Below are 12,673 nucleotides of genomic sequence, written 5' to 3' on the forward strand. Positions count from 1 at the left end.
TTAGCCGTGGACAGTAATGACCTAAATAGCCCCCAAAGGGTAAAATTCCAGCAAAAGTGGCAAAAATGTCAATTATAACCTACTGACTTGACATCTTTAAGACCGCAAATTTATACCAAACACTGGAAACTGTGCATTTACCTTCTTCTCGGCCAGTGCATTTGTGATGTTGGCAGCCACGGAATGCCCAACATGGGCTGACAATAAAGCAGCGCCATTGCTGATCGACTGTACACATGCAGTTCTCATCCGCTGCCACCAGGGGGACACAGACTGCAAATCCCAAGTCTTGTCTATGGCCACTAAACGGAAAAAATTAAGGTTATTCCAATGCTAAAAAGCTAAATACAGACTATTAGGATTTCAGCCATGTTTCCGGTTTGTCACACTACAGATGGATGAATATTTGTACCCCTCTCCCTTGTTCCTGACACGATAGAGAAGTCCTCAGCACCCACCGTTCATACTTCTGGTTATACAGAAATCGCTCTTCCCTAACAGTTCTCAGGATCAGTTTCCCTCCATGGCACCCACCGTCACTGGTCATGGCACTACATGGGGTTGTAATTTACCTGTTACATTACTTGCACTATAGAATGGTTCTTAGGACCCCCCGATCACGCTGCTGATACTATAGAAGTGACCCCAACACCCACGTATGTCCCTGACAATGAAGAGAAACCATCCTGGACATTTCATGCTCCTATTAAAATGAATGACTAAACTTCCGCACCGGCTTTGACACTATACAAGTCCCAGGCCTCCCCCCTTTTCGCCATTCTACAGAGGATTAGCCCCCCACCCACTCCCACGGAACCCACCTTTCATGTTGCTTAGTAGAGACAGCATGCTATGGAGACAATACAAGGACTGCATGTTTTCCAGGATCTCCTTCTCCTTCCAGAGCCAGACTTTGAGAAGTAGAGACTGCGAGGAGACAGACATAGTAAAGACGCCACTTATTTTATTTATATAGCGAGACATACTTGATGTACCCCCGGTGTGTGCCAATGAGAGAAAGGAAGCCCAGACACCTCGAAATCACAGTCCGGCAAGCCAGAAAGCGAGTGATGAATGGAAAGCAGCAGCATCTCATGAATTCTACAAGTTACGCAATGTCATACCCCTCTTCTGAAGACGCCAGATATCAGTGATAACTACCAGGGCAGCGGGTATAGAAACTTAAAGGGGAACCCTGCAGTTGAGGGAACCCACTTTTCCCGCTAAAGTACAATAAGGAGGTATGTAGAGAGAATAAGGGGGAGAGGAAAAGATACAAGAGATTGAGACTTGCCTGTATATGTGTTCGATCATAACTTTACCATTGTAAGACTCTCTTACAGCTGGTGATTACTTGTTATGCCACGGTCACCTGGTGGTGGCGCTCTAGAGCAGTGCTTCTCATACTGCGAGGCGCCCCCCTAGTTGTAGGTGGGGGGGTGGTGCAGTTTTGACAGAAGGGATTATAAGTGGCACAGAACGTTCTCTGGTTTAGTAACGTATTTAACTCCTTGTGTGCTCATATTAATTCATTTTTAAACATTTTGGCTTGGACTATGGCATATGAGGAGGTCCCAGTAAGGAAAGACTGGTTCTATTATCTGTTAAAGATGTGTCCATATAACTTTATCCCCTCCTAGGGGGTCACATCTGTTTCTAGAGGACCCACTTAGGATATAGCAAACGTGCAAAAATGTATTTGATGGTTTTAATGGTGATGGGTGCGGAATACAAGTCTCATAGCACGGCCTATTGGGCATCATACCGCGATACAGCCCGGTGACTAGGACATATCCTACCAGTAATAGCTGCGGGCTGAGTCCGGCCTTCTCCAGGGTCTCACACATCTCCTGCGTGGAACATTCACCATGGAGACACTTCCAAAAAAAGAAGCTTCCTGTGCGAAATACAATGAATCATTAACACGAAGCGAAGCCGCCATTCACACTGAATAATATAAAGGTGATTACAGATCTGGGTGAGACTTAACTATATATAACCAGCGAGCGCTCTGCAAGTCTTTGTAAACTGCATTTTATGGAATACTTAGTCTCCAAACTTGTTTTTTTTTGTAAACCAAAGTATTGTGTGTACATATATATATATAGTGCGGTGCTGTATACACCGAGCTTGTGATATATAGACAAGGCTCCTTTTTGCACTAGACACCAGTGTAATATACACAAAAAAAATCAATCATGTTGGTTTCATTTACCCGTGAAATGTAAACGCTATTCAGGCCGTGCTACTGAGAAAAAGAAATGGTGGGTCAACGTGCGCTGGGAATATAAACGAGACCACCAGTGGGGAAGTCCAGACCTCTACTAATTCCCAAACGAACCACTTGGGGGTACAGTTGTTCATATAAAGGGGTTGCCTCAAAAACTCCTGTCCACATGTTCTATTACAGCACATGGATGTCATGGAGGGGGGTCCCATGCTTGGGACCCCCCCCCCCCCCTCTCTGTGAGCCAGAGCTGCTCCTATTCTTATGTATTACATGGTCAGCCGGTCACTTGAATGTCCTGCATGTAATACTAAATGTCTACAAAACGACAATGTATGGCCAGCAGGAGCTTCCCCCGCTGATAACCGCTACTCCCGGGGGTTCCAGGGTTTATAGTTTGGCGGTGTTTTCTCTTCTTCTCGGTTTTCTGTTTTGTTGCGACAAGACAAATGTCATATTTCAGGTTGACTCCACCATAAATCAGGCGTAGCTGAATACTAAATGTGGACCATTAGGTCTCAATAGCCGCTGTTCCCTATGAATCCGGGGACTTGTACCTCTCGACCCTTCTAAATAACTGTGAGGGTCACAAACGTTCGGTAGTAAATAAGGAAACTGCACCTCGGCTCTTGCTCCCTATAGTGAGTATCGATACATCTGTCTTGATACATACGGCGCGGTGCTGCCGCCGCTCTACTTACCTAATGAAATATATTCCTCATCACTTATCTTCTTCAAATTAATAGCCTCCTGTTCACACTCCAAGTACTCCAGGAACGCCTTGACTGGCAGCGCTCCAGGTTCATCGTCAGCAAAGCGGACGCCCGTTCTCGTGTGCTCCGGCTTGTAGCTCCGGATTAGAGTCTGCAGTCTTCTCATCTCGTCCTCCTCCAGCCGCAGCAGCAGGGCCAGCTCCTGGAGGGTGAAATCTGACCTGTGTCATTCTGACTATACACAGTGAGCATCATAGACACTCGTGCTAATATGAACGGTGGCCACTAATCAGACTGCGGTGGCCACTAATCAGACTGCGGTGGCCACTAATCAGACTGCGGTGGCCACTAATCAGACTGCGGTGGCCATTCTCCAAGGTCAAAAAACAATGGCAAGTATCTGAGTGGATAGTAAGGAAAACACGGTTTTTTTTTTTTTTCATTCCACTAGTGTTTGTACGATACCAACCAAATGGAAGCCGCTGGCCGAGGGATCTCATATCTGGTGTGATAGTTTCCTAATACCGGAGATGACAGGTCATTTATAGCTTTCAGAATAACATCCAATTCTCCTCCTGGTCTATAAATCTCTGCACACGCTGTTCTCATCCGGGTTTGACAACCCACTCATGCTCCTTGCTCAGCCAATGACCTACGACTCTCATCCTTTCTTATTACATCCCCTCACGTCTCCCGTGCTGCACCTATTCTCTGGAACTCACTGCCCTGGACCATCAGACTTGCTTCTTAAAATCCCAGTTTTAATCGTTCCCTGAAAACTAATTTCTTCAAGGAGACTTCTGCCATATAGCCACAGTCCAAGGTCCATATAAAACATGTCCTGGTCACAAATATTGTCACATCACTCTGCTACACTCGTCACATCACTCTGCTACACCCGTCACATCACTCTGCTACACCCGTCACATCACTCTGCTACACCCGTCACATCACTCTGCTACACCCGTCACATCACTCTGCTACACCCGTCACATCACTCTGCTACACCCGTCACATCACTCTGCTACACCCGTCACATCACTCTGCTACACCCGTCACATCACTCTGCTACACCCGTCACATCACTCTGCTACACCCGTCACATCACTCTGCTACACCCGTCACATCACTCTGCTACACCCGTCACATCACTCTGCTACACCCGTCACATCACTCTGCTACACCCGTCACATCACTCTGCTACACCCGTCACATCACTCTGGACTTTATATCCGTGTTGGCTCAGATCCTGGCTGGGTGACGGGTTCATGCTGCTTTATGTATTTTCTTCTTGCCATTACAAGGCGCTGGTCCACTAGACAAAATTCACACCTTGTACCTGTTGTGTCCCCCCTCCCATTCCATTTAGATTGTCAGCTCTTATAGGCAAGGTCCTTTCTCCTTTTGTCTCATTGATCATTTGCTTGGATTATTTGTCAATTTAATGGTAAAACGCAGGAGAATATGTTGGCGATATATAAATAAAGATTGAGACAGCCCTCCGTAAATATTCTGCAGTGCTTTACCCAATGTCGTCACTCTCTCCCTCGCGCTAATCTCAGATACACGCACTGGGGTTTATTTCAAAGGAAACTGATCATCTTATTGGTACGATCTTTTCTATATGGAGGGAATCTAAACAAACTAGAGAGATCTCCCTGAAAATAACTCAGGGACAACACAGAATCCATCAATCTATAACTGTGCTTAATAGGGGTACTCCAGCCACAAACATTGGTGGGCGTACCACCAGTGTGATCCCCAACCACGGTGAGGAGGAACAGCTTCAATCAAACTCTATGGAAATGACACAAACAGCCGAACCGTGGTCGTGTGTTTGTACGGGGTGGACCGAGATAGTTTACCCGTTAGTGGTTGGGCCTCCACTGATCTAACATTACCTATAAATGATCGTGGCTGGAATACTCCTTTATTTCAGTACACTCTTGTTGAACCCTTAATAAAAAAAACTATATAAAAACAAAAAAAACAACTGTATGTGCGTTTTTCCTTTTGGCCCGTGGACAGATACTTACTTTGGTAGAAGGGGAGGCGTCTGTTTCTATTGCAGCGCTGTTGATTTTATGGACAGATTCGTACAGATGTAGAAGTTTCAGTTTGTCCTCACAAAACCCAAGTAAACCCTCGTCCACGTACTCCAGCTCTGCAGGGAAAAATAAATTGTTTGAGGCGTCTCTATAAGTGCCTGTTCACACCAGCGTTCACTTTCTGTTGATGGTTGCCGTCTGAGCTTTCGGTCGTAGGAACCCAGGAACGGAAAGGCAAACTGAAACCATAGCTTTGTTGGAATTACCATTGATTTCAATGGTAATGCTTCCGATTTGTCTCCGTTCCGTTTTGTTGACGGAATCAATAGCGCAGTGGACTACAGTTAATGGTGATGCAAAGCGAAGCTATGGTTTCCGTTGATGGTTTCCTCCGACTGAACCCATCAATGGAAAGCGAACGCTGATGTGAACACAGCCTTATCAATAAAAGTGCAGATGCTATTCATAAATTCAATATCCGCTCCCAAAAATCCTGCCTTACATTGCACCGCGGGGGTGTCCCAACCGGTCAGTATGAGACAAGGCTGCAGCGGGGACCCCCTACATGTGCAATGTACCAGTGTCCCTTAAAATTTACATACAGCGTGGGGGGGGAATGTACGGACCTGCGTGGCCCCGCAATGTTTACATGCAGCGGTGCTCAGATCAGTGGATGCCATAGGGAGGGTATTTTTTTTAAAAAAGGGCTAGGTTATAAAATAAAAAAAAAACGTGTCACACCTGTCCATGGGTCGTGTCTGATATTGTAGCTCAGCTTTATTGAAGTGAATGAGTTGCAATACCACACAAAGCCTTTGGACAGGTGTGGCGCTGTTTTTGAAAGAAAGCAGCCATGTTTTTCTGATCTTGTACAACCCATTAAGGTTTGTGAGCGTTATAACGACTCAGAGGTAATATGAGCGCTCTTGTGGGGACAGGAAGGATATTTAGGTTTTTTCTTGCTCTGCAACTAAACAGGTTGGTCTGTGGGAGGTTGAACCTTTTTCCAGCCGTTGTTAATATTACGGACATCAATGTGCATCTTCAATAACGTAACGCGTTTCTAATTTTACTCTGTTACCTTGACTCCTCAGAGAGTCCAGCAAGGTCTGCGCGATGCTGGTGAGACAGGAGAGGGGAACCCGTGTACTGGCGAGGAGGCTTTCCAGGGCCTGAAGAGAGACAACACCTTAAATATACGTTCTTTTTATATGAATCTTTCCAGTGCTAAAAAGCAAAGCAACAAAACTCCTGAAATCTCTACTTATGTATGAGCACGAGAAGATGAATACAGACCGTATCCGAGCCCGAATACAAACTAACAAGACGCCTTGAGAATAATTAGGGACCATCATGTCCTGCTACAGGGCGCAAATTCACACTTCTCTCCAGGGCAGGTCTTAGGATGAGTGTGTTAGAGAACAGTGACAACCACTCTGTGCGCCCCAAAACGGTGGCCACTTTTGAAGTCCCTAGAAAATTACTCCTGGGGACCTACGATGCGATCGAGAGACATTCGCATGGGCATATTGTTTAATATGAATCTGTGCAATGACAGGCCCAAAAATTCTAGGTCTAAATCAACAGTCTGCAGAATGACCTTTATATGCTCATGTGTGAATCAGTTTTATTAGACATGGCTGCTTTCTTCCGAAAATCAGTGCCACGCCTGTCCACAGGTTGTGTGTGGTATTGCAAGTCAGACCCATTGACTTCCATGGAGCGGAGCGGCAATAATAGACACAACCCAGGGACGTGTGGCGCTGTTTCAGGAAGATCGCAGCCACGTTTTTCTAATTCTGTACAATCTGTTTATGAGAAAGCCTGAAAGAAAACAGAAAAACTAGGACTCTACCTGTTTCTTAGTGGCAGGATATTTAATATCTAAGAGAATCTCCTTTGCTTCTGCTTCCAAGCGTTCTACAATAGAAGATAATAAAATTAGTGAATATAAAATTATATTATGCAAATCTTCACCCATCAGCATTAAATGGGTCCAAAATCCTGTCCACACGAATGGCCGGACCAAGGGTTTACCAGCAGAGCATCACACTGCCCCCACCAACTTCTCTTCCCATAATGCATCCTGGTGCCAACTCTTCCCCAGGTAAGTGAAGCTCACGCATCCTGACCAAGTCATCTTCCATCGCTCCGTGGTCCAGTTCTGATGCTCACGTGCCCATTGTAGACGCCTTCATCGGTGGTCAGCATGGGCGCTCTGCGGCTACACAACTTCATACACAGCAAGATGCGATGCTCTGCGTGTCCGGACACCTTTCTATCATAGACAGCAGCAGCTGTTAAGTCATTTGTGCTTCAGTAGCTCTTCTGTGGGCTTAGACCCGACAGACTAGCCTTAGACCCGACAGACCAGCCTTAGACCCGACAGACCAGCCTTAGACCCGACAGACCAGCCTTAGACCCGACAGACCAGCCTTAGACCCGACAGACCAGCCTTAGACCCGACAGACCAGCCTTAGACCCGACAGACCAGCCTTAGACCCGACAGACCAGCCTTAGACCCGACAGACCAGCCTTAGACCCGACAGACCAGCCTTAGACCCGACAGACCAGCCTTAGACCCGACAGACCAGCCTTAGACCCGACAGACCAGCCTTAGACCCGACAGACCAGCCTTAGACCCGACAGACCAGCCTTAGACCCGACAGACCAGCCTTAGACCCGACAGACCAGCCTTAGACCCGACAGACCAGCCTTAGACCCGACAGACCAGCCTTAGACCCGACAGACCAGCCTTAGACCCGACAGACCAGCCTTAGACCCGACAGACCAGCCTTAGACCCGACAGACCAGCCTTAGACCCGACAGACCAGCCTTAGACCCGACAGACCAGCCTTAGACCCGACAGACCAGCCTTAGACCCGACAGACCAGCCTTAGACCCGACAGACCAGCCTTAGACCCGACAGACCAGCCTTAGACCCGACAGACCAGCCTTAGACCCGACAGACCAGCCTTAGACCCGACAGACCAGCCTTAGACCCGACAGACCAGCCTTAGACCCGACAGACCAGCCTTCACTTGCCACACATCAATGAGCTTTGGGTGCCCATGGTTTCACTTATTGTCCTGCCTTGGTCTTTGTATCAGTAAACCACCACCTGTCAGTCGGTGCCCTGACCCACGTTCTGTGTTTGGAGACGGCTGGCAGCGGTGCGGCTGCGCTTAGGCTTCCATTTCATATACACTTTTTCTTGCACACCGTTTTGGGTAATTGTTTTACAGGAAAGTAGAATTAAAAAAAACCTGATTTACCGTGATTTGGGGCTTTGGCTTTTAGCAGCGTGGAGAGCTTCTTTACTAGATGCATATCTTTTGCTCTTTCGCATTTCTTATCGCTTGAACAAAACAAAAAATATATTCATACAGTATATAGTTTCATCATGTACACACATGTGTGTATATATATATATATATATATATATATATATATATATATATACACACACATCGTTAGAAACCTTATGGTGAGATTGCAATAGTCTGACATCCAGTTGGACCTTTTGGACTATTGCGGCCTGGCACAAAAATTCTAGTAGTCAAGGTTAAAACGTTTTTTTTCCCTAATCATAATAAATGGATGGCGTCTCTTCAGGAAAGGCCATCAATATCTGATCGGTTGGGGGTCTGGATCCCGGCACCCCCTGCCAATCAGCTGTTTAGAAGGGGTCATTGCCCTTCTACAAGCGCTGCATCCCCTTCATTAGGCCTTATTCACATTAGCGTGTTGCTGTCAGTGTGCTGTCCATTTAAATAACGGACAGCACACTGACTAGCGCAATGTAATGGGGCTATTCACACATTAGGTTTTTACAGGGAGCGTGAGTCCATTGCGTGCAACTCACTGCATGTCCTATTCTGGTCCGCTTCTGCGGATCAGACTGGCCCATTGAAGTCTATAAGTGTGTGAAAAAATGAACACCACACAGACGCCATCCGTGTTCTATCCGTTTTTTTTACACATCAGTTGCTAAAGAAATGCAGAGAAAAAGTAAAACCAGGAAATGCTGCAGAGGAGAAACCCGGACGAGAATAACGGAAACCACAGTGACCGTCATATGCGTGAAAAACACCACATTATTTGCAGATGCAAATCGGACACGCTCCTGTGAATAAGACCGGTCACTGCTCGTACTGTGAAGCACCAACACACTTGGTATTACGGTCTGTTCACTTGAATAGGAGAAGGCGGCTGTAATACCCTGAGCCACCACTTCAAGCGTGTCGGCGATTCACAGTGCGGGCAGATAAGGAATGAAGGAGAAGCAGCGCTTGCACGTGCGCCGTGGCCACTTCAAAACAGCTGATCGGCGGGGGTGCCGGACCCACACCAGATATTGATGGCCTATCCAGAGGATATGACATGAATTTTTTATTACTGGAAAACCCCTTTAAGGATTATTCCGGGGGAAAAATCCAGGATTCTGGGAGTTCAGCACCCTAAAAGCTGATCGGGCAGGTTCAGACCAGGTGGGTTTCTGGATTTCGTTGCTCCCTATTGCCGCACTATATAGTTCTATCAGAAACTTGTTGTAATGAATTTGAACGTCTGAAACCCGGTCCCAGACATGACTATTATCCCTGCCATCTGCCCTAATAATGCCTTGTCCTGGAAAAAGTCCCACTGTCCTGATTTATTCCTAACACCACAAGCACATTACAAGATCAGCAATGTTATTAAATGTCCAACAGCAAAGGCATGAAAATGTAAAGCACAACTCCGGCCACAAATGATTTTAGCATCAATAGTTAAAACAAACTAAATGGCTAAGAAATAAAAAAATTAAATTAAAATAGTCAGGATTATTTGAGCGTCACCCCCTGCCGGGAGTCCAGTTGCCTAGGTGACATAACTGGAGTTTCCCTTTACCTAAACTAACACTAGTTACTACAATACTGCCCCCTAGGAACAAAAATTTGAATCTAAACAGGTCTGTGGAGTTTTGCAGAAGATATGCCACATACGTTTTCACAGGACATACGGTTCATGACCGAGTTACATGGAGTCGGGTCCACTTACCTGAGAGCCAGATGGAATGGGATATTGACGGTCCTCACATTCCCGGATACTGGGTCTATCAAACAGATCTGATATGTCTGCGGCTGCCAGCCTTGGCTTGTCACATTATTTAAACCCATGATCTTATACCCAGGGTACAGCAATCTAAAAGAAGAAGAAGAAACCATCAGTAATTGTAGGGTCAGACTGACCTCTCATTGCAGAATCTGTGCAGGTTAATGCCACGCTGTGCTGCTCACGTTTAGATCTTGTGAGGTTTTTCGTAATATATCTTAATATTTGCACCAACAAAAGGAAAGAAACCCAAAGCTTGAAACTGAAAGTGGATAAGATCAGTGACCATCACTAGCGGTCTAAAGGAGTTCTTGGGACGGCAGCACTGATTGTATGGAGGGGTGAGGATTCACACCAACAGCCTTGCATGTCTATGGGCGCATTAACTGGCTATTACCGCACTTATGGCATACCCACCGACCTCTGTCCTGCCTGGTGAGGCAGCAGCCAGCCACCACATTCAGACGGCGAAAGAACGGAGAGGTGGCCGTCCATGTGCGCAACTCTCCATTCTGTTCTTTGGCCGTTACTGAAACGGCCGAGCATTCACCGATTGGTGGCAGGACAGGGGTCGGGTAACCCTCGTTCTGGAGGTAGGTGAGGGTCCCAGAACTGTAACAAATAGGGACTATTTGCAAGTCTCAGAGAGCAACATGACAGGATAGGTGATAAATGGTAGATTGCGGGGGGCCCCATCGATGACTAGTACAGGGGCCCCTTTAATAAGACCGCGGTGAGAAGGAGTTTGTAAGGAGAGATATCCAGCTTTCATGCTGCTATTCCATACAAACTCTATGCGGGTGATGGGAACAGCCGAGCGCCTATTAATATCCAAGGAGGAAAAAGGGACGAGCAGCTGCCAGTGATCTCCGATACTGATGATCTCAAGAACGATTAGGAATAGGCAGGGAAAATAAATTCCAGCCAATAGATAATTCCTGCTAGCAAAGAAATCTATGGGGACATGACAGAATATCTTTGTCTACATTTGTTGGCATAGATATACACGTTAGACCTATGGCCCAAATGTGGGGTGACCCCAGCCTTACTAGGAAAGGATAATTTTTTTTTTTTATATAGGGGCAGTTTGAGCTGTAATCGGGTCATGACCTTCCTAAAGCAGAAAGAAGCCCGCATCTCACAGGGGCAAGCCGAATTGTAGGGTCGGGGAGTTGGAGATCTGTCTATTTCTGGACAAAAATCCATTTTTAGTTTTCGTCTGGAAATGTGACTAAACCTAAGTAATACACGCACACAAAAAACCAATAATAAAGCCAGAAAAAAGTCTGACAAAATAATAAATCCACCCCATAACATATAAACCACAACTAGACCTCACCTGCAGTGTTTTCCCACATTGAAAGCCCCAATGCGGGGTCCTTGCTGAGTGCTCCACACCTCCAAAATTCCCCGTCTGGGGGCATAAATGACCAGAAACTGGGCGACTCTGCACGGTCCCTGCGTACTCCCAAATGGAGAGAAATGTCCTCTCTCAGTTTCCCTCTCATGCAGGTCCTCCACTATCTGCATCCATCCAATCTGGGCGTCCCGATAACCTTGAAAACACAACAATATGGAAAATGTTACATACTACAGCATCATCATCATACCAATTACCTGAAATCCAGCTGCCCAGTGGAAAGTAATGACATTTATCATAGGGTCCAATTCGAACAAGATGGCTGTGTGGGATTTTTAGGATTACCTCAATATCTGCAGTGTGGGGTTAAAGGGGTTGTCTCAAGATTAAAAGTTATTTCCTAAGCGCAGGATAGGTGAGAACACACTGATCGGTGGAGGTCCGACCGCTGGGACCCCCACCGATCACAATAACAGTGAACGAGCACCGTGGCCCCGTTCCTCTGAATGTACCGAGTGGCAGGCTGCGCACTGCCGCTTCATTCACGGTCTATGGGACTGCCGGAGATAGCCAAGTACAGCACTCGGCTATCTCCAGAAGCGCCGTAGAGAACGAATGGGTCGGCAGTGCGCAGCCGGTTCATTCAGAGGAACGGGGACACGGTGCTCGTGATCAGCAGGGTGCAAGCACGACCCGGTGCTCCATTCATTCGGAGAAACGGGACCCCTGTTCTTGTGATTGGTGGGGCTCCCAGTGGTCAGACCCCCACCAATCAGCAGATTATCACCTATCCTGCGGTTAGGAAATAACTTTCAGTCTTGAGACAACCCCTTTAACTTTCCTCATATGTAATGACGATCTATGTGTGTGTTACAAGGCAGAGGGGACATTAGATTGTAAGTTCTGCTGTGACAAGAGCCAGTGTAGATAAAGTATTATATCGGTCAGTCCTATGTGGATAGACGCACAGTAGCTGACCCTACACCTAAAACAATACAAACAGACATCGTAACTATCAGCAGGGGTTTCTACAGTAGGTTTAGCAGCATTATTACCTTTCCACATTCGTATGGAAATTCCTCTCACGACATCCAGCAGAATCACTCTCCCAAAGTCGTCAGTCACTGCGGCGAGTGTGTTACAGGGCGATAGACTGATGCTCTCCCCGTGACGCCGGGTATCCGGGAGGCCAAATCTGAAATCAGGAAGATTTGGTGTAAGCAGAATACTT

At 46.6% G+C, this 12,673-nt stretch overlaps 1 protein-coding gene across 2 annotated transcripts in view; it reads right to left on the reverse strand.

Moving 5' to 3' along the window:
• The window catches only part of RAB3GAP2 (RAB3 GTPase activating non-catalytic protein subunit 2), a 54,846-nt gene that overhangs the window by 11,080 nt on the left and 31,093 nt on the right, over positions 1-12,673 (reverse strand). For both annotated transcript variants that reach the window (XM_075863358.1, XM_075863357.1), the window contains exons 13-23: positions 12,498-12,637; positions 11,422-11,638; positions 10,029-10,172; positions 8,264-8,346; positions 6,844-6,908; positions 6,070-6,160; positions 4,977-5,104; positions 2,929-3,142; positions 1,800-1,897; positions 822-927; positions 142-302 (exon numbers count right to left, since the gene is read on the reverse strand). In XM_075863358.1, coding sequence (XP_075719473.1) covers positions 142-302; positions 822-927; positions 1,800-1,897; positions 2,929-3,142; positions 4,977-5,104; positions 6,070-6,160; positions 6,844-6,908; positions 8,264-8,346; positions 10,029-10,172; positions 11,422-11,638; positions 12,498-12,637 — 1,447 coding nt within the window. The remainder of the gene's footprint in view (positions 1-141; positions 303-821; positions 928-1,799; positions 1,898-2,928; positions 3,143-4,976; positions 5,105-6,069; positions 6,161-6,843; positions 6,909-8,263; positions 8,347-10,028; positions 10,173-11,421; positions 11,639-12,497; positions 12,638-12,673) is intronic.

Source organism: Rhinoderma darwinii, chromosome 4, assembly GCF_050947455.1.
Source record: "Rhinoderma darwinii isolate aRhiDar2 chromosome 4, aRhiDar2.hap1, whole genome shotgun sequence".
Taxonomy (NCBI): Eukaryota; Metazoa; Chordata; class Amphibia; order Anura; family Rhinodermatidae; genus Rhinoderma; species Rhinoderma darwinii.